At 46.0% G+C, this 22844-nt stretch overlaps 1 protein-coding gene across 2 annotated transcripts in view; it reads right to left on the bottom strand.

Moving 5' to 3' along the window:
- Positions 1-690: 690 nt before the first annotated feature.
- The window catches only part of BEND5 (BEN domain containing 5), a 911380-nt gene continuing 889226 nt past the window's right edge, over positions 691-22844 (bottom strand). For both annotated transcript variants that reach the window (XM_027683052.1, XM_027683053.1), the window contains exons 12-13: positions 15644-15740; positions 691-3295 (exon numbers count right to left, since the gene is read on the bottom strand). In XM_027683052.1, coding sequence (XP_027538853.1) covers positions 3172-3295; positions 15644-15740 — 221 coding nt within the window. In that variant the 3' untranslated portion in view covers positions 691-3171. The remainder of the gene's footprint in view (positions 3296-15643; positions 15741-22844) is intronic.

Here is a 22844-nt window from a genome sequence, read left to right as displayed (position 1 = left end):
GGCAGGTCTCTGAAGAAATCACTATAGTGTCAGCTCTGCCTACGGGGCTCAGGAAAGATGTGACTGGGATCTCAGTGTGGAAAAATTGGGTAGGGGCTGGACCAAAAGGTGCTGGAGACAAACTGAAAGAGGAATGAAATGGGAGGTAAGAGCAAAGGGTTTGAACATGATGTGCTGGAACAAGGATGGGGAAGATGGGTTCCAGAATGGGCGTGCTGCCCGACTGAAGAGCAAGGCAGATGCTTTGGCAGATAACCTTACGTTGGATGTTGTGGCATTGCTAGGCAGGTGGAGAAGATGGGAGGAAGGTTAGCAGCATGCGAGTTGACAAATGGGATGTCATCATTTCCCATATGGGTAACCATCTCCAATCTGTTCTTTCTATCCAACTAAAAGCCTGAGATATCTCAGCAGAAAGGAAGCATCATCACCTATGAATTTCAGGCTGTGGGGCAGATAAAGGTGGCAGAAAACAAGTAAGAAGCAGAGACAGTGACTTCCAGGAAAATCCAGTTATTAAATCTAAACTTAAAAGCCCGAATTTTACAAGTCAGGTAGAGGGAGCCTCTGACAGCTGATAGCAGAGCAGCGCAAGGGCTTCCCAATATCCATCTGTCCATATCTTGGTTTTGAAGTGATCTGGAAGCCTCTGAGGAGGAAGGAATGAAAATGAAACAACACACTCATTCTACAGCTGCTTTTATCACTTTATTCATATTTCTAGAGTAGACTTTTTAGCGGCTAAGCAAATACTGAAACTCTCTCATTAAATATATATATGTGTATACAGAAACATTCAAAAATAAATAACGAGGAATTCTGCATTTTTCCAATGAATATGCAGAAGGAACGTTTTCACCTCAGTAAACCAACTTTGAAAGTCTCCAACTAAAACCCTATAAAACCCAACGATAGCCATAAATTAGCACTAGATTAATTCAAAGGAGAACTTATCCCCCCTCTGCGTACCTTCTAATCCATATCTCCAAGAGGTCATTTTAATTATCACACTGTCACTGCTATTCATTACTCTGCTTTTGGAGACAGAGAGCCAGAACTGCGCCTTTTGGATGACTTGGAATCCATCATATAAAGGCATTTTATTCTCCCTAAAAATGTACACAGTTTAACCCCCTCACCTTGAGATGCTGACAGTATCAGTTTTGCTTTGTGTTTCAAATAATTTTCTTTCCAGTGGGATACCTCCTTCTTGTTTTCAACAGAGTTCCCCTGCTCAGAGAGCAATTAACTTACTAAGGAAAGCCCAGCTAATGGGTGGCTGATGCACAGATACATTCTGCTCAAGTTTTGACAGACCCTGAGTAGCTTGTCTGTTTGCAGAGGCATGCAAAGCCAAGTTTTTGTCCTAACTTGTACCTGCTCACTCTTTTCTGGCTGCAATAATAGAAACTGGGTGGAAACCATATGCCAGTGGCTTCCAGGAGGCCCATTGGGAGGCTCCAGAAGTGTGTGTGAAGTTCTGAGACACAGAACACAGACCTCAGCCTTGACCCTGCTTGCTTTGTGTTTACTTGTATGGAGGGAAACTCCAGGACCTCACAGAAAACTCCCTTCTATCCACTGAGATTGTTAAAGAGGAAGTATGAATGCAACCCAAGCTGTTTTCGGCTCTTCCTAGGATCACACCTTGGTTCAGCATTGGTCATGCTCAGGCCCTGCAGCCAGGCCTCGATTACTGAAGAATCAGGGCGTTATCTTACCAGGGACAGTAAATTTAAGTTACCCCAAAGGTCTATTTTAGCCTATAGTTCTCAGTTTTTATCATACCTTTTCATTTATCCCCAGGATTCATTTTCCTTTTACACAGGCCAGTGCAAGGACCCAGCTGAGTCTGACTGTGTTCTTAGATCATGACATTTATGTCCTGGGAAAGAGGAGAGGAACAACCAACCCAACAGAGTGTCTGGGGCTAGTACTTCTTCAGGGCCGCCTCCCACCAAGAGGAGTTTATTCACACGTCATTTTTCACCCTCAATCTGGTTCATCCTTTCCCTCTCTTATCTACTGAGTCTTGGCACCTTCTCTCCCTCAAGCCACCCTTGCAGCCTAACTCCTAGCAGAAGACAGTGAAGAAAAGCTGCTTCCCAAGGCTTCTGATGGGTTGAGAAGATGCACTTCAAAGTGCATTCTCCCTTCCCATTCCCTGTGAGACACTGGGACTCTCCTCAGCGTCACCCTCTTTTAGTCTCCAGTTTCAGAATCACTAGCAGAAGTTTCAGATAGTCACACAATGCAGGAGACAAGGCTGTTTAATGATGGTGGCTTTGAGCAGAGATTTCACATGCTGTCCACGTAATGGAAAGGTGCTGAGGTTTTACTTGGGATTCCTTGCAGTAGTGGCACAACACTATTTATTCACCCCTTTCAGCACTACCCCCAGCTCATGCTGCCTCAGTCATACATCTGTTGGGAAGTCCAGTCTTTCTAGACCCCAGCCATTTTTTGCTTGAGGACCATGATTCCTGCCTGTTAGACAGGTCTTGCATTAAGTTTCATGCCGGCAGCCTGACAGTAACATTTCTCATACGACCCCTCTCCTCAAATGATCTGATAAAGAGCAAAAAACCTAACCATGCAGCGGATGATAAACGGCACACTGAGGAGCACCTGCCTGGCTCCCAGAAGCTATTTATCAGGCTCTCTTAATGCAAGCTAACAGGACTAGCACATGCAATCGGCATAAGAGCTTCCAAGCCTGACACTAAAAGGGGAGACATCACATGGTGCAGGAGGGGAGCCAGGACTCCCTCCTTAGCTCATTGTATGGATTACCCCTTTAAAGACAGAGGAGGGGACTGCTGGAGGAAGGGAAGGCTTTCTCATTTTAACAAATAGCTTTTCAGCCACTGCAAATGATTTCTGCAAAGCTATTAGTAGTTCACTCCTTTTTTTCCTCCCACAGATAAAAAAAACCAAAAAAGCCAAAAAAGAAAAAAAAAGCCCTAAAATTGATTCACCATCTATAAATAAAAAAGAATCAATAGTAAAATTTCTAGCTAATTTCCCTCTCTCTCTTCTCTCCTTGGACTATTTGTTATCTTAGAAATACTTGTCTGGGAGAAAAAAAAAGAGAAACATCATCAATTCCAGACTGCGACGTGCTCCTCCGCCTCGCCCTGCAGCCCTCCTCTCCTCTTCTCTCCTCTCCTCTCATCGTGTGGAGAGAGACTGGTCCTTCAGATGTGCCTGGCTCCTCTTCTCTGGCTTGCTGCCAGCATGGCTGTTCCCTGGGCCCCGCTGGGCAGTGCATTTAAAGTGTGGTAGCTTGTCCTTCCTGCCAAAGGAAGAGAGAGAGGACAGGTATTGTCAGACACTGTGGTGTTGCAGCAGCAGCAGGTACGTGTGTGTGGGGTGTGCTCTGAGGAGAAGCCATGTGTGAAGTCTCACAGTGAAGCGCATCTGCAAGGAAGGCTTTGGCAGCTCGACACAAATTAGAGGTGGTTAAAGACCAGCTGGTCCCATCATCCTCTGGCCAGAGCAGGGTTAGTCTTTCCAGGAGGCTTCAAGGGCTTTGTGCTAGCTCTGAGCTCTCCAAGAAAAGGGCCCCACTGCTTCCCTTTGGGTCAGGCACTTACCACTGTTTTCTCCTTATGGTGGTGCATCCGCTCATTCACGACACTCCTCACTGTGGCTCCCGTGCACCTGAAATGCTTCACTTCATTTCCACTCATTAACAGCCCTCCTATCACTGTGAATATTTCCTTCTGGGGCATGTACCGTTCACAGGACAGCTGGGTTCACGTGTCTGCTCACCACTGGATTGCCCCCACTGCCAGGGGTGTTCACAGCTGGGTCAGACTCTTTGGTGACAGACTCCCACTGCGTGGCCTGGGAACACCCAACACATGATGCCAGCGCTTCCAGCACCCAGACCTGTGCCTTCAAAGAGCTCAGTGTGACACTGCTATTTCATCATGCCTGTTAACTCCAATTATCTAGCAGTTATGCCAAACTTCAGTTGTCACTATTAATTGGAGTGTGGCGCTTCCAGTGCCCCTTTCAGGCTACAGCCCTAGCAGAGCAGTGGGAGTTTTCCTACTGATCTCCAAAGAAGCAGGGTTATGCTAAATAAAAAGTGATGCCCCAGGAGCTCACAGCGTAAGAACTGATCTCCTTACAACCCAGCACCACAGAACCAGCTCCCCAGCTTTCCACAGCTTGTCTGGGGGAAAGACCTGCTTTGTAAAACTTTGGCTCCTGATAAGTCTAACTACTTTTTTCCCAGCAAAAGCATTCCTGGGTGTGTGTTTTCAGTGTGCATGATGAATGTTTGCTACTTTAAGGAAAAGTAAATATCTATTATCAGTTAATTCTGTAACATTTCTATTCTATGCACTTATAAAGCCTCTTTGCTTAGAAGCCTTAATTAAAATCCTCCATTTCATGGCCCAGCACTCTCGCTGTCTCTCCTCCCTCCAGGTCCTGACACGCTGGTCACAGCAAGATGGGCACAAGTGACCAGGCAGCCTCAGCCCTGGGCTGTCTGTCTGAGCAGAGCCAGGCATGGGGAAAAGGGGTCACAACTCACACCATTGAACCCAGAGCCTTTGCTTTGACAAGAGGCTGAATGTCCAAGGGTGTGGGTCCTGCAGCACCATCCCTCGCTCAGGGTGGCTCAGCCAGCACCAGGATATCCCAGAGCAGGAAGCTTCACTTCACAGCCCCCTGCCAGCACTGTCAGGTCTCACTGGGACTGAAAAGGTGCCTCTGAGACAAGCACTGGGACCAGGAGCCAGAGGAACCAGCTTTGGCTGCCCACTGATAGCAAGGCAGCCCTACAACCCTGCCTGTGGACTGTCAGTGGGGAGAGTGGGGTCCCTCCAGACTCACCCCAAAGCAGCACCAGCTCTGAGCAGCCATCACCATCCCCTCCAGATATACCTCAATAGCGTCTCCTTTGTAAAAGCACAAAACCTGACCATCCACTCCCATCCCAAGGAAGGTAATCAAACCGTGCTGTCAGCCTTGCTCACACCAGCCAAGGGGCTCCAGTGAGCCTTTGGGATGCCCCCTCAGACAGCTCTTGGCCCTTCCAATACCTGCCATGCCCTGCCGATTTTGTGCATTCACCCCCCACTGCTATGGCAGGAGACAGATGAGAAGGTCCTCTGCTTGTGCCTGATCTACTCTTTGAGCTCAGTCTGCTCCCTCGAAGACCAGTTATCTTTACTCTCCATGGCAGCTGCAGACCTCGGGCAGGCTGGTGTTGGGGCTCTACCAAACCATACTGAGATTCAAACACTGGGAAGGAGAGGACCTGTCTATCACACAGCCGTGTTACCAAAAGTGAAGGCCATGCAGCAGACCTGGGGAGGACTGAAAAGAGCGGAGGTGAAAACCCAGGTCTCTTGATCCCTCTACCCTGACTCACCCCAAGGAATCGTACCCCTCTGAAGCTGCTGGCTGTAATGACACAGAGAAACCTGCCTCCCCCACCACACAGGCATGTGTTTGCCAGTGCTTCTGCTTTTAGTTGCAGAAGAAGGTTTTAATACACATTTAAAAAGAATTGAAATAATGCAGGGGCTGATGGGGCACAGAGCTTAGAGGGCTTTGCCTCCAGCAGCCCTCCCCTCCTCCCCACTGTCACAGCTGCCTCCAGTCCAGCATCTACTGCATCTCCACAGTGCAATCACCAACCTAAGGCACAGTGGCATTTTGAAGAGAAACACTGAGACAAAAATAAATAAATTAGGGCCCTGGAAGGGAGACCTGAAAGGCACAGTGAAGTGAGAACAAGCGGTTTCTCTGGTTGTGTGTATAATCACATTGACATGTTCCTAGACAACACCGGAGACCCAAACACAGCAGCAGCTGTGGACCAAAAGCAGAATCACGCAAAACATTGGAAAGCCAGCCAGCCAGTCCATTCCCTGCCCTGGGGCTGCATCAGCACTGCCCATGTCACTGCTGACAGCCTGCCTGCCTGCTCCCAGGGCACAGCCAGCGCCGGACAGGCGGGCAGGGCTCAGTTCCTGGCTGGGCTGTGCGGGTGCTCCTATACAGGCCTCATTTCTCTGCACCCACTGGTCCAGTCCACTGAATGTCATTCCCATTCTCCTCTGTGCAAGCAAAGGAAATGATATAATACAAAATATGTAAAGAGGATAAAAATGGGTCTTAAACTTCCTTCTTTTTTCATGATTTGACTTACACAGAAAAGGAGATCTTGCCTTACAGGTGGGATTTTTAGACACTGGTCTTTTTGTAGCCATCCAGGCATCCACTGAACTGAAGATCATGAGTATCAACCACTCACATCAGGTACTTGTGACAAAGTGGTTTTTTGGAACCTACAGCCAGCTGAGAGACAGTCACAATCAAACCACAGCTCTGCTACATGTTCATCGCACAGACAACAGTTAATCTTGCAGCCGTGCAAACTGTTTTGCAAATTGAAATCTCAGAGGCATAGCAATTACAATACCAAATTTATACCACATCTCTCACTCAACTAATTGTACATCCAAAAAATCACCACTTGAATAATCTGAATACATTCACCTTTACAGCTAAAAAAACCTCCACTACATGCTTGATCTCAACACAATTTTGAGTTACAGAACCCCACGGGAAAAAATGCCAATCTCTGATTTCAACAGGAAAATTGCTTCTATCTAAATACAGCAGATGCATAATTCACACTGAGGTCTAAAAGCTTGGTGTTCCCTATGTACATCTACTCTGAATGCAGTGTATATGTTCACATCCAAAACTGTACCTGGATTTCTAATTGGTAGGAAATCTTAAAGGTTTTAAAATGAATCAGCAGACATACAAACTGGGCTGATGTTTTGGATGAGCTGAGCTTTGGATGAGCTGAGGTGAGCCACCACCATGGACACACTTGTGCCACTGTGGCATTTTAAGCTTTTTCACATACACATGTTTTGACTTCTGTTTCCATCTGGTGAAGCAAGGTGAGGTGGGGAGATTTGAGTTAGTGACTTTGCAGCTGGTGTATTAAAGAAAGTAAAAATAGAAGAGTCTTGGTGTTTAAATTGTTGCAAAGGGAGGAGAAAATTAAGTTATTCGAGCCATGTGAGTGGGATCAAAAATGAGTCATCAAGGCTGGGAGATGGGTAACCTCTGATCCCTGAAACTAAGAAATGTGGCTGCTGTCGTGTTGCTGCTGATCTAATTTTTACACTTTCCCCTCTATCCTGAGGAGACACGTTTCCATTGCGCCCATCGCACTAAACAATCAGTGCCTGATCACTTCCAATGCTTCACTCTCAGGGATGCACAATTAACCACTGCCATGTTTGACACTGCGAGGGGAGCGCAGTATTTTCTGGGAGTGCCTGACAAGTTTCAATCGTAAAGAACACAAACCAAATGACCCGGCAGATAATGACAGCCAGTGCCCTGGCAGTTAGATAATGTGCATGCTCCAAAGCAAGGCCAATTAGAAGCAATAAAAACAAATTTGAAATGTTAGAGCAAAGGTCTTTTTTTTTTTCAAGCGGTCACCAGCACCTATTTCCAGTAAGTGAGCATATAGTCGTGCTTGCCAGGTGACCTCCCATCCATTACAGCAGATTGTGATTTCTGGGCCTTACAAATCTCACTAATGTGGTGTGTGGACAATCTCAGCACTACCTGGAAATCTCATCAGGTCCATATCCTGTGGCTTTGCCTTTCTGAATGTAGGGGCTGGTCCATGCTGCTTACAGAGAAGGCAGATATTAGAGCCTGCTCCCCAGGAGGGTGTGCAGATGTCTTTCCCTCCACCACAGAAGGGATCCTGTTACTTGCCATCCATCCCTCAGTTCCTAGCCTTCCTCCCTGGCTCAGTGCAGCAAGACACACCTGCTTCATCCAGGAGAGGCAGGAATAACTGGCTTGTGACTGGAGCCACACTATCGGGCAAGTGAAGGAGAAGTGGCCACTGTTACAATCAATGCACGTGGCTCACACACAGCCACCCTTGTGTATCTTTGCTGACCCTGGAGCAGGAAGCTGCAGAGAGGATGGGCATAGGTTTTATCTTGCCTCCTGTCCTCCCATTTCCTGAGGAGCAGCAGAAGAATAATGGATTGCACTTACCTGAGGAGATGTAGCAGAAAATGACAGTCTCTTGAGCTTGTTCAAGGGAGCAATACAATACTGGGATTCATATGCTGTGTGCATCAGACATTACCCATGTCGACCCACCCTTCACATAAGTCCCTGTCTCTGCTTTCAGAGCAGAGTGCTCTGGCCTGCTCTTTAGTAATACAGGAAAAACCTCGTAGCAGGGTGATGCATGAAGTAAATCTGCTTACTGAGCCCTGGCTTCCTCAGAGCAAGAAGACCAGGGAAGAAAAAGGAAAGCAGGTGGGTATCTGCAAGCATATCTTTGTGAAGATGCCTGTGAGAGCTAATCCAAATACATTTAGGGTATAAATGCAAAGCTGATTAGTGAAACCACAGCAAGGTCCTATGTGGATATGCTCCTTCAGAGTTAAAGTAGCCATAATTCAATTTATTCATTTAGCTCATTTCCAAAAAGTAAATTAAGGCGGAGTAAATTAAATTAAAACAGCTGACAGCACCTTCATTTTGAAAGGGATTGTTAACATGGACCCAATCTACTTCATGCAGTAATGCAGATTATTTTCTCCTGCTAGGCCACCCGTCAGGCAGACTGGCTCCCTGTCCTTAAGTAATTTTACACACCTTCTGAAAGCAGGACATGTATTTGGGTGTTTGCATGTGCTTAAATCCAGGGTAAAATCCCTGCAGCTGGCATTCTGTTTCCCAAGTGTTTGAGAAGCTAATTGTTGTAATGAGGAATTTTGGTGAGGCCTCTGCTGGGAGCTGGCCAAGCGCTGCACATCTCCCTAAACTCCGTAAATGAATCCTTTTCACCGAACCCACGCAAATGTGTCACCATTCAAAACCTGGAAGGTGTTTTTTAACGACAGCTACAAGTATCAAGAGTTGCATAAAACATGCAGACGCATGTGGGAGTGAGCTGACAGATTATAATTACCAATAAAGAAGGGGAAAAAAATCCAAAAAATTAATTTTTGAGGCAAAACATATAATTTGCTTTTAAACCTTAGTAACGCTCCCATTACTAATACAATTTGCAGACATGAAAATCAGCTTGAACGTGTTTAAGTCTTCAGCAGTTTTGTGGTGCTTTTTGGTTGGTTTGGTTTTTTTTATTTTTTTTCTTGTTGGTTGGGGTTTTTTCTGTTTGTTTGGCTGGTTGATTTTTTTGGTTTGTTGTTGGATGGGATGGGTTTTTTGTTTGTTTGTTTGTTTGCTTGGTTTGGTTTTGCAGTTTTCTTGTTTGGTTTTTGGTTTTTTGTTTTGTTTTGTTTTGTTTTTTAAATTTTCCTTTTAAGGAAAAATCTACAGACCAATAAGATGATAAAGCAATGAGTATTTTTAGACACTCCTATGAGCTTTGCACTGTTTGAACATGTAAGGAGCCAGGTAAGACAGTCCCACTTGTCCCTACAAAAGTGATACAGCTATAGGGCACCCATGGACCAGGTCCTGGTAGAATCCCTGAGACAGGTTGCAGTCCTCCCACCAAGGAAGCTGGGATGGTGATGGGGAGCTTTTTTCTGCCCTCATTCCACTTCCTCCTTCCCCTACAAATTGTAAGGCATTTTGCCGACCTTTCAAATTTGGTCTAGAACATTTTTTTCTGTTTATTACACTCTGTTCTCCTCTTAGCCACTGAAAATGGTGGGGGAAAGGACAACAAGACAATGATTTAAATTTGGGAGAAGTGAGCTGGGGATGGCAGCAAACAGAGCTCCTCAGGAATGACAAAAAGCCACCTCTATAAAGCACAGAGGTGGCTTCACTCCCAGCTCTCACATCAGTCATGGCCAGGTCAAAGAAAGCACTACCAAGTGTAGGTAAAACCTCAAAAAACCATGAAGGCAGAGATTAGAGGTGTAGAGAGGAGTTTTTCTGAAACACAAGAAGAGGTGAACTGGGAAGAACATCCCAGACCCCATGGGGCAGAGGGACTCACCTACAGCACATGCCAGGGAGCAGCACATCCCTGGGATGGTATCAGTCTGAACCCATAAGACACACAACCTCTGGACACATGTTTAGTGTCGAGATGGGGCTCAAAACTTGAAAGGCAGAGTTGTCCTGGCAGAAGGACCTGCCTTTGATCAGCCTGTGCCCACACACAGAAAGACTCCCCAGCTCCACCCGATGTGATGCAGAAGACAGTGCCCATCGGCTCTGAGGAGGATGGGACAGTCCCGTGGGCCTATCCAGCCTGTTGGATACGCAGCTGTGCACTCATACATCATCATTAAGGCTGCAAAGTCAAGCAGCAAAAGGAGGAATTGCCAGAATAAAGGCTGTCAGAGCAATTTTAATTCAAGCTCCTGGCGGATATGCCTTCTGATGGGGTCTTTAATTACCTCATCACAGTCTACTTTTTCTTCAACAAGGCTGCTGCTTTATTCAGGGCACGATGGACGGACAGCAATTAATGAAGGGCCAGTCAATATTTTGTTCTGTCCTTTTTTTCGTTCAGTGTGTGGCCCCAGGCATTATTTGCCGCATGCCGTCAAATCCCTGCTCTTAGAATTATTCATCTTCTCCTGGCCTTTTCTCTCAAGTGAATCAGTGCAGCAACTGTGAGCTTCCCACACAGGAAGGCATTTCTTTTCCAGCACTCCTGTGAGCAGAGCACCTGGGTTTTACCAACTGGAAAATACGGGGCAGGCATGAGCTGCAGAATGCTCCACCAGTGAGGCCCAGGTGGGATTTTTCAGGGTACCCACATGATGTCTGTTCAAATCCCAGCTTCCCTAACCTCAGCCAGAGCTGTTTGCAGACTCAGCACTTCAGTGTGTTCAGAATATGAGAAGCATGGAACCGATGGCTCTCAGATAAAAAATGTCAGTGGTTTAAGGAGGCGAGAGCTCCTTTGCTGATGCTGTGCTGGAGCAGGGCTCTGCTGCACAGTGAGCCAGAGTGAAAGAACAAAGCAACACTGATATGGGCAAAGGGACGGACTTCAGTCCACTCAAAGTGATTGGAATTTGTGAATTTTTCAGTAAAAAATCTGTTTTCTTACCTTAGCCTTTCCCTGCTTTCTCTTACTCTTTTATGAATTTTTCACCTTTTACTAACAATTTCAGTGGAGGACGTTTCTCGCTTTCAACTCAAGCAATCTTAACCTTTCCTTAGGCACAAGTAGGAAGAGGCAAGAGCAGGATAGAGACTCAGTAAGAGGACAAGCTCCCTATGCCACTGCCAGCATCAGAGGGAGCCCCACTCAAATGGTTCTCAGTGCGTGCACTGGGAGCAGAACTCGCTGGTCACTAAACAGCTTAGAAAAGGACAATATCAAGAGGAAAGAAAGGGCATGAACCTTCACTGCTGCCTGACAGCCCCTTTCTGCACTGGGCTCTCCTGCTCTGTGCCCACTTAACCCACCCTTTGTGTCCAGGACGGGCTCTCCTGAGCCTCTCTCAAGCACATCTAAGTGGCAGCGCTCTCTTCTCCAGCAGCTTCTGTAGGCAGCACAGAGTTCTCTCTCACCCTGCTAGAAATTCATGGGCCTGCTGGCTTGTCACGCCAGAGAACATCCAGCATTTTCAGCAAGGCTTTTAATTCATTAGCTCACATAGGAAAATATTCTAACCTTCCTGCCCTCCCCGGCTGAGTCATTGACGCTTTCCTATCTTGCCGCAGACACATCACCTTCAGGATAATAATTGCTTAGCACGCGGATAACAGGGGACATTATCTTCCTGAACCGGGTGTTTGTTTGGGATCACGGGGTCTCCCTGTGACGAGGACTGCAGGACACATTGGGGTTACTGTTTAAAACAAGTCCTGACCTCCCCTTTCAGGCTGTGGGAAACCCTGGGTGGCCACTGGGGCTTGCTCCCAAGGGGAACTGGGGGAAGGCTGAGGAAGCTCGGTCAGAGGGAAGGGGCTGAGGGGTTCTGGGAAGGACTGGATGAGCTGTGGTGGGAGGGAGGGTGCAAGGGAGAATAACCATAAAGAACTGTCTAAGAAATAAAGACAGTGCTAAAAAGAACACCCCTGAAGCATTTAATTTTCATGTCTGACCTCTCTACAGACTCAGTGCATAGGCCAGAGGTCTTTTCAGGGATCTGAGCTATTTGGGGGCTTGAGATTTGCCCAAAGGCTCCTCTGGAGCAGAAGGTTCTAAACTTGTTGTCTACAGCTGTCTACAGTTGTCTACAGCTGTGACCACCCCCTCTCACTGGTGAGGACACACTGGGAGGGAACAGGGCTGTCCAGAGCAGAGTTAGGAGCCCCAGAAATCACCCCAAACCTTCAGAGATTACCACCACAAAGATAAGTTCAGCATTATTTTCTAGCAACCACCTACTCAGGGATAAAACACAGCACCCCAACTGCCCTTGCCTGTGCACAGAAGGCTCAGCAAAGACTTGAGGGCTCCAGCCTAAACATCACATTCATGGGAATCTCTCAGGAAGTCAGGGGAGCCTGATTCCTGGGAGGGCAGTGGCCATAGTTCCATAGCAAGGAACTGAAGGCTCCATCACTGGAACACATTGCCCAGAGAGGCTGTGGATGCCCCATGCCCGCAAGTGCTCAATTCCAGGCTGGATGGTGCTCTGAGCAACCTGATCTAGCAGAAGGTGTCCCTGTCCATCGAAGTGGGGTTGGAACTGGATGACCTTTAAGGTTCCTTCCAACCCAAACCAGACTATGATTCTATGATATGTTTATCTACAGGTGGCACTTGACCCAAGGGCTTCTGTAGGCAAGAGCTGGTGGAATTTAACCACAGGTCCAGCCAACCAGTTGGATTCACTTACAGGCACATAAGCACATTACACACAGAATCACAGAATACAGATATAGCTCTTTCTCTTGACCTCTTGAAATAAGCTGCACAAGCATTTGGGATAGCAGAGAGTACCTTACCTCCAGCCTCAATCTTGGTTCTGTAACCAGAGCTGTTGCATCAGTTCTTGCCTCTTGCTCCAGATGATCCTAATTCAGTTCCCACTGAACTGCCTGCATTGCCTATACTGTACGATGGCTGCTGTCTGGCAGCCTGACTGCATGGACAAAGCTCTTGAAAGGTGCCTGAACTTGGGTACCAGCCCCATCTCTGACTCTGAGGTCCATCTCCTTTCTGTGCCTAAATTTCCTTCTCTGAAACATGGTGATTCCAACATAAACATTTCCTTCGTTAAGATCTTTCTGTCAGATGTGCTCTGCAAGTGTTGCAGGTTGTTGCTATTTCCAGGCCTATCATTATAACACATTTTGGCTGCACTAATTCCCTCAAACAGAAATTGTTCTGCCTGTAGTAGGCTGGGACAAAGCAGCCAATTAGTTGTCCCTTACACGTTTATTAACTCTGCAGCTTTCTTTCAATGAGTATGTGGAATCTGGTAATGTTTTAATATATTTTCATAAACTGTGGGCACAACATGTCCTGTTTCAAGCTAATAACCGTGCCATATAATTAGTCCTGATTACACAGATATTTAGTATCATTTTACATATTCCAGTCCTTTCCTAGTGCCACTGCCTAGCCAAGGCATATTTAAAGCCACAGCCATCTCCCTTCTGTTTCCCAGCAATTTGAAGCTGTTAACTGCAAACCTCTCCAAAAGGAAATCTTTCAAAGAACAATTTCATTTCACTGGTGTACATTTTATATATATACAGGCTCTGATCAAATGTGAGGTAACAAAGCCCAGGATACAATTAGAAGGCATTTGTCTACTTGCAGGGAAAAGCTGGTATTTGAAAGCCATCAGGAAATTAACAGCATGAATCTTTAAAAATCTATTCCTTAAATATCTGTTGGCATTGGGCTGAACGTTTACCTTATTTAGGATTTTGCTGTGAGGTAGCACTTCCCAAACAAAAGATCTCTCACCCCATTAGGCTCTGGTGGGGGAATGAGAAAAATTTGCTCTGTGCAACCCGATTGTAGATGTGTATCTTTCCCTGCTGGCGTGGCTGTCTCTATAGAGATGGACATGGATATTTGATGAGATTAAAATGCTTCAGTTACCACTGTCAGTGGTTCTTTAATTTAAAATGAAGAAAGCAAACAAACATTCCTTTTGATGAGGTAACTGAATGATGCTACGGAAAAGCACTTTGCTGTCAGGTGGTAATTAGGTTCAGTAATAGTTGTGGGTTTTTAGCCTTGGAGGCTGTGGCCCCTGGGAGTCTGAGAGAAATGATACATTCAATTTCCGGAGGAGAGGAAGATGCTGGATGCTTTTCTCTGCTAACCCTGCAGGTCTCTGCAGATAAGAGCATTCAGAACTGCAGTGCTGACAATCCTCCTTGAGCCAGCCTAAACTGTGGTGTCAAGATCACAAACAGAAAAGGGAGATGGGCTCAAAGCAGGGTGTTTAAACACCTAATGCAGGCAGCCTGGCTCTGGCCATATATATAAGGAGCTGCCAGAATGGCTGCAATGAGAGGATTTTTAAAGGCTGCAGAAGAAGCTCCAGCAATTGCTCTCTGGTCTGGGCTGATATTTGTAACATCCATCTTACACATCACTAGAAAATCTTCAATAGGAAAGTGTCCCTTTGCAAACAAGTAACTGTTCCAACAGCTACTTTTTTAAGGGTGGAAAAAAGTGGGGAGAATGAGAGAGTGAATCTCAAGGCTCACCTGCCTCCCTTGCCAATTTGGAATTGCCTTTTCCATTGCAAAACATAAATTATATTTGGTTGTGCTGTTAAGAGTTGAAACCCAAATGAAACATTGCAATTGACCCAAATGCATTTAAATGAAAATTTTGAGTTTGGGGGCATTATAGCTGTTTTCTTAGACCAGAGGTAAATTCTGAATATGGTGTTTCCCATGAAACAGGTCTGGTTCCTGCTCTGCTTCTCTCTTCATGTTGCTACATGGCTTTTCCAGTTCAAGGAATGATGGTTCTCAACAAACAGTGAAGTGGTATCTCCCCTGCTCCTCACACAAGCTAAGGGACACTGAAAGGACTCAGTTGGCCAACACCAGAGACGGGCCAGCAGTGCTTCAGGGGGTCAAGCTGAGGCATTTCATGCCTTTGTGCATTGCTCACCAGTGCCTTATTTCATATCCTACTTCCCTTCGGATTAACATCCACTGAGCTGGTTGTAAAACCGGAGCGAGGACTTACAGCGAGAGGGGATCCCCAGATAAAATGTCCCAGCTGGACTGGCAGAAGGAACCTGCTACCTGGCTGCCAGCCCTGCGGCAGGTCCAAGGGGGGATGGAGAACTCTGACTTTATCACAGGCTTGCCAGTAATTTCCCAAAGCACTGAAAAAGTTTTCACTTCCAGAATTAAAACTTTGCAAAATAAAGTGGGTCTGATTCACTCTCAGGAGATAAATGAAGGGTAAGTCCATTAAAGATACTGGTGTGAGATTGGTGTACAGCAGACAGAATTCAGGAAAGATATCGATATCTCCAAAATCCTCTGAATACTTTTTCAGACACAAACCAGGTATCTTTCCTGAACATAAATGCTTTATTTCCAAATGGAATTTCAATAAAATAGGCACAGTTAGACTAGCATGCTTATTATAAAGCCGTAATGCAGTAGAACTGAAGTTTAGTCATGAAAGGTATTAAAAAAGCAGCCCTGCTAAAGCAAGAGAAATTGCTTTCTGACCTACCGAGTTTTAGGAGTAGTTCCTAGTGGTCTCTCCACCAAGGAGTTCAGTCTGTAGTAATCCAAGAACGTCCTGGCCACATTTCTTCCAAGCTTCATATCTGGGAGTTCTTAATTAAGGAACATTTTTTTAATCATTAATAATAATAATAATAATAATAATAATAAAAGCAGCCTCTAAAGGTAAATTATTGCTATTTAATGCAAGAGCAAGTTTTACATTAACCATCCCACAGTGCTCAAGCTTCAGGCAAAATGACTTATGCAAGCAGATAAGGTGGGGGTCATCTTGTTTGCTTCTTGTTTTCACAGGCAGATGCTGCATAAAACCACAGACAGGAGGAAACAATCTCCCTTTCCCCCCCATGCCTGGTTGCAGATCCCTGTGATTCTCATGAAATAATACACTAGACAAAAGGGGCCCTCCAATTTCCACATTCAGGGAAAATAATTACCTATAAATGCTTGGATACAGGCAACATTTCTGTGCTTGTATCCAGGAAACGAGGTCAGCTACATCATGGTATGAACCAGCCATGGACCAAGTGTGCTGAAGGTTGGGATTAAAGCTGTAGCCCCCCCCAAAAACCTTTGGCTCTGACCCCTACACTATCCAGGGAGAATATGCTGTTCTTTACCTGTGTTGTATTCAGGATCTGAAATGGTGATTTTAGCACTGAACTGGAAGGACAGTAGGTTACCTTAAGGGATTCAGCAGTAACTCCAGTGTCTTCTCTCCTCACTAGCCATGATTTGTCCTTCAGTTTACCCTGAGCCCAGCATTAGGCAGGTGGTGCACATCAGAGCTGCCACAGAGACCTCACAGGCACAGGAATCAGACCTTCCTGAAGACTCAAGTGCCTAAAATGAAGCTGAATAACCTGTGAATGCATTGAAAAATAATATCCTAGACAACATGTACATAGGGTGAATGTGCTGCTTGTTTGAAATGTCAGCACTAAGTCTGCCTGTTACAGAGCAGCATCTCCTTATCATCTACAGGGTGGGAGATATGAAGAGGATGCCATTATCCACAGCTGTATTATGGGGAGTGAAGATTCCTTTATTTACCTGTTTGGAACAGATGCCCACCCACGCTACAATAACCCCACACTTCTTCAGGGCACTGTCCCAAATGGTCACCGTGACCTGGGGAATTTAAAGAGACCTTTGCAATCCACACCCAGCAGTTCAAGAAAATAAACCACTGCTGGGTTGTTCTGTGTGCGCGCGTGCATGTTCTGCTTTATCAATAGTTATCTGCTGATGTTTCCATTAGAGGAAAATTCCAGAAGTGCAGCGTCCCAGGGGCTTCCAGCAGCGCCTGTGAAGACGCTGGCTTCTAAATGAAGCTTTTATTACCCACCCACTTACATTAGACACATCAAAACAAGTGAGCATGAGACATCAGGTTCAGGCATCACTGTGAGATCTCTGTTTACCACTTATTTATTTATTTATAAGGAAGGTCAAACTGACATGACAGTCTTTAGCTCTACTTCTGCAAAAAAGCCAGCCACCAGCTCTGCTAGTGCTGCAATGAGGTCCAGTTCTAGTGGCTAACGACGACCCCTGACGCTGCTTTTCTCCTCAGTGATCTTGTCCCGCTTTTCCAGTTCCCACTGCTGTGCCTGGTGATGGTTACACAGATCTGTCCCTTCTGTTCTGGGGTCTGTCCTGATACGCTCACTGCGATCCTAATACCATATGTGCTGCGGGCATCTATATCCTTCAGCCCAACAGCGCAGCACAGCCTGAACAGCTGGTGTTCCCGGCTGTTGCCTGCGTGGACAGGGAGAGCTGGTTGTGTGAATCAGCACCGGCTGTTCCCCGGCTGCGGCCGTGCCCAGCGAGCTCCCCTGCAGCCAGCGCCGGCGGGCGAGACCAACCGTACGTGCAGGAGACTTCAGCAAGTCGGAGACAGCTTAAACTTTATCAGTTCGAGGGAGGGCAGTGTTGCTTTGGAAGTGTTTTGTGATTGTTACCGGAATTTGGGGGTGGCTGTGGGTAGCTTGGTTTCTGCGGATGTGAACTCAAAGCGGTGGCGAAGGTTAAGAGTTCAGAGTAGTCTGAGGAAGAGAGAAAGAAGGGGAGAGGGCTGTCAGACACTCAAGGGATTGAGAAGACTAACATGGCTTGATCTTGTAGTTTCTTTCATTTACTCACCACTTTAAAGACATAAAGTGGTAATTGGACTCAGTAAAGTCTCTAGGACATTTTGTCAGTGCCTGTCTCAGAAAGCTCCTCTGCCAGAAATGGCCCTGCTGCCCTTTTCTTTGCCTGTGCTTGTGTTTGCACAGTGGGAAACACCTGACCTGCTGTCCTGGGGGAGGAAGTCCTTAGATGAGAGTGGGTGCAGCTGAGGAAGTGGCTCCATGAGCTCCTGCCTTACAACTCTGCCTTAACCCTGACCTGCAGGAACCCAATTCCACTGCTGAGCTCAGGTCTTGGGAACAGCTTTCTAAAGCTAAGGATGGCTAACCACTGGAATGACCTGCCTTAGCACATCTGGAAATCTCCAGACCAGAGGTCTTCAAGAACAGGTTAAACCCACAGCAAACATAAATGGTTTAGGTCTAACTGGTCCTGCATGGAGTTTGGGCAAGGAAGTGTAGAAGGGCCTCTAAGGCCACTTCACCCCATTTTTCTACAGTTCTGAACATATTTTGCAGGCCACACAGAGACCTGTTTGCTTTGTCAAAAAAGGTAAGGGTATTTTGCAGAGCATGGACACACAGATGGATGGAAAGTGTGAAGAAACTGGAAATGCAAACCTGTGCCACCTGCAGCCACCAAAAGTCACAAAATGGGAATAACTTGCAGTCACCATTGATGGAAAGAGACTCAAACCAGCATGGGATAAAAAATGTGCATGTTCTAATGCTGGTCTCTCCAGCTGTCCTACCCCCTCTGCTCTGCCCGTCGCTCCCGCAAAGGATGAGCGGTTTCTGTCATGGAAATCAAGCATCTGATACATAAAACCAAAAGCAGCAGTGTCAGTCTCTCCCTGTGACTGTCCAGCCTGGGCGAGGGCTGGCAGGATTCACTCAGCAAGCTGCAGCACATGTGTGCAGGACCAATGGAGAAAAACAAATTAAAGCAGTAACAGTTGCATTTATCTCAGGTGCATGGAAGACCCAAACTCCAGTTTGGCTTACAGTGTATCCTGAGCATGTAAATAACAGCAACTGCAACCAGAACCCACTTTTGCTAGGTGGTTTGGTTTGTTGGTTGGTTTTTAACCAACTTCCTTTCTGCAATCACACATGCTGTGTGCCCACAGGAACTCCCTTCCCAGCTTGAACTGCACTTGACAGAAGGATATTTCCCAGCTATTCCCATCACGGGAGCTCAGCTCATACGAGACAGTCAAAATCTACTTGGGAGAGTCACGGTGGAAACATGGGTGTATCTGGGTGTATCTTCACTTTCACTAGTGTCAGCAGTGCCCTTTCATCTCCCTTCCTCCTCCATAGACTTATTCCTCCATGCTCCACATTTTTATCTGGAAGTGGAAACCAATGTGCCAAGTGCCCAATGTCCCTCTTGCAAACGCCCTTCTCACAGCATTCACGCTTTGAATGGCATGAGCAGATCTGGGGAGATTTCAGGACATTCTGTTTATGCACAACTCTGCCAAATTTCACAGATGTTAGGAAGTTCAAGAATTGTGATGGGTTCTCTGCAAAATCCCGGGTATTTATGATCCACACCATGCCCCACAGCCCAAAGCTTCCAGCCCTGGTGAGAAAAGAGGACACAGGAGTGGAAGCTCTCATAAGCCATTACTAGTTTTCAACTGACACGATTCATTGATCCTATTGTGAACAGTCTGCTTAAGCTCGAGCCTCTGGAAGCGCAGACACAGCCTTGTTCTGTCTGTGCATGGAGGCAATAAAAATCTCAATTTGGAAACCAGTTAGCAGTACAAGTCATTAGGGGAGGTACTAAATGTTGCTGCTTTAATAGCTCGCTGATCCTTTAATAATGTCACTGCTGCAGAGCATGGTGGCACCATTCGCTCGCTTTTGTTTTGCTTTTTTGAAATTCAGGGTCATTCCACTTTCAAGTGAGTGGATTATCTCTCTTTCCCCCTTCTGCCAGACACTGCAAACTGCTTTAAATAATTAGGAAAAGGATGGCTCCTTCAAATTCGCCATCTCATTTTCATAAGGTCCAGTGTCATTGCTTTGGAAAAGCAAGAGAAACCGTGATGGTGGTAAGGATTTGACAAGGGCAAAACAGTTAGCAGCCCCCACTCATCTTTGATAAGTCCTGTGGGGTGTCTGCCAAGCAGATTGGATCTCTGGTTTTATGTCTCATCTAGAGGACGGCACCTCCATCAATTTGAAACACTGTGCTGCGTTATTAGCTTATGGAATTCATCCAAGTTTAGTCCTAAGCAGGATTTGAAATCGTGACCATTCAATCCAGAGGTACCACTGACCAGACCCACGCAAGTCTTTTGTTTCAGACAAACAGCTTTAAGTTATCCTAAAGATAGACAGAGAAGAAAAAAAAAAAGAAAGGGAGAAAGAGGGGAAGGAAAATGAGAACAAAGAGAAAGATGAATCTTTTTAATAGCTCAAATTAAAAACCAGAAGAAGCTCTTTGTTCGACACAACTGAATTCTACAGCAAATCTCAGTCCACCACAACAACAATCCTGTTATTTATGAAAAGAGGGTTATTTTGTGTGAGAGAGTCCCAGATGACTGTGGTCAGCGAGCATACTGTCAGCTTTGTACAATCTCAAGAGAAATATGGATGAGGTTTTCTCGTCTGTGTATAACAGCTTCCATCAATGGATCAAACCCCTTCCTGACTCGAACAAGAGCTCTAATGGAAAATGGCATTACATGGCTTTAAACCACCATGTTATATCATGCCCAGCCTGATCAGAGCTAGTCCTCTATTTTAGCAGAGCTGTTTTCACCAGTTACTTACTTATTTTGTTTCACAGTGCTGACACTGCTCTCTAATAAACAGGTGCTGCCCGTATCACATCTCACTGGGGGGCCAATGCCAAGCAAAGTGTGACTGGGGCAATGTAGAGACTTGGTGGTGAAGGGGGGGTGGTGAGGGGGAGATGGGCTATTCTATGGCTTTTCACCAGCATTTAACATGGTGCTGATGATGCATCCTTCTCCAAGACTCACTCCAGGGAAAAAAGGTTCTCAGTGTCTGGTATATCTGGTTACATATTTCAAAATCGTTATCAAAGGAGGAAGCTTCTAAAATGAGAGTGTGGGGAGGGAATTGGACTTACCCTGTCCTCTCTACTGACTTCAGAGGGAGCAGAACCTGTCCAGGCAAGCACTGAAGCTTCAGGCTGTTGGTTTTGCAGGGCCGTGAGGTGCATGTGGCTTTCTGGGGAGAGTCTGGTGCTGCCAACAGGAACAGGGCTTTTCGTAGCTCCAGTGCGAGACACAGGCTCAGTGTGGGAATTACTGGTGACACTGTCTCATGGTACTCGGCAGGTCAAACTAGAGAAATGCAATCAGACCATTCAGCCTTAAAATCTGTAAATGCCCTGAGCACTGCCAGCCTGGGAATAGCACAGGGACTTTCCCCTAGGAGAATATTTTCATTCCTAGCAGCCTCAGCTCCCGATCCCAGATGGGACAGGTGCTTTTGGAAACGAAACGTAACAGCAATGACGAGCCTTCATTTTTATTCCTCTTGTGTGTTGTCAGGGAAGGCACCAGGCGGAAAACCCTGACTGACTATTTCAGGCTTTCAGGCCCTTTTCCTGAAATGCTTGATTGTGGTGGAAGAAATTACAAAGATGGGAGTTGTGAGCTCGTCTCCCTGAGTAATCAGAGGCCTGTAATTTTCTCTCCTCCTCTGAAAGAGGAGATTGAAGAACAGGTATCTTGGAGAGCACTGTTTTATCTCTGCCAGAGGGAGTGTGCTGGAAGGACCACGCTGTGTTACCCACAAGCTCATTTCAGTACCAGCTATTGCTTTTGTCCTTCTTGGAAACTAAAATGAAACAGGAAGATCCCACCTAAGACCTGGATGTGGGGAACAGAGGGAAAAGGCAAGTAGGTGGAGGTGCTGCATGGGAGCCAGTGCCTGGATAGAGCCAAGTGCTCCTGACCCTGCCAGGGCACTGCCATCAAGGGGCAGCAGAGACTGAAAGGGAGCAGAGGGGAATGTGGTGGAGCACCAGTGGATGCCAACTGTACCTTTCCAACCCAGAGTCACCTGTGAAGAAGACACCCAGCTGAGAGCATTCTACTACTGGTGAAAACCTGGATGTGATACTGAGCTGCAGAGTGGCCATAAAAAGGGAGTGTTTGATTCAACACAGGATCCGAGACACAGACAGGGACAGGAAATCCGTGGTTTCCAGAGCAAGCAACACCGAAGTAACACTGGAAACACCACAGGGCCACAGCCCATTTTACCTGTGAATCCACACACCATTTCTCAGTGCTATTGAGCATGATTTTACAGGGACTTCTCTGACTGCTGCTCCATTATCCTGACGCCATCTTCACATTGCTCCATGAAAGTTACATTTTGTACACCTTATGGTCCCGTTACACCACCGGGAGATGGAAGTAAATGTTAATCTGGCCTAAACTATAAAATGACCAAAGAAAATGGTTTATTTAGTATCTTGGCATTGCTAACTCCTGATGAGGTTTTCTAAGGAACAGAGGTCAGAACTAAGCTCACAGCTGAAAAAGAAAAACCCAGAGTGAATTTCAGCACCACTATATTTGAATTCATGAAAATATCGTATCAACATTGCTCCATAAAGGGTATACTTTTAAAATTATACACTTAAAACATGACTGTAACAGCTTCCATCAAATTGTCCCAAAATTAATTTGGGCCTGAATTTATTGGCCTCGCATTAATGTCTGATGGATCTTTAATAAGAGTATCAGGAAAATACTAGGATGAATCTCTTGTGATTCTAACATTTCTGATCTTTGCTATTGTTTAATTCTGGTCACTTGCCAGCTCTGGGAAGGAGTCCTTGTGGATTAGCTGACCTCAGCTCTTTACACAGTCAATGAAAATTACAGAGCTGATTCTCTCTGATGTACTGAAAAGGGATGAGGACGGGAAAAAATTTCCAAGTGAAAATCCAGCATTCACAACCTTCTCCTATCACTGATGAATGTTCTCAAATGCACAAGGGAAAAACAGCATGAAAAATAAAGTCTTAACAGTTGTTTTCAGCTTGAT

This window comes from Neopelma chrysocephalum, unplaced genomic scaffold (genome assembly GCF_003984885.1).
Source record: "Neopelma chrysocephalum unplaced genomic scaffold, ASM398488v2 Primary Assembly neopelma1_64, whole genome shotgun sequence".
NCBI classification, from domain to species: Eukaryota; Metazoa; Chordata; class Aves; order Passeriformes; family Pipridae; genus Neopelma; species Neopelma chrysocephalum.
Note: the sequence above shows the minus strand (reverse complement) of the source record. Positions and strands in the feature narration are given on the sequence as shown.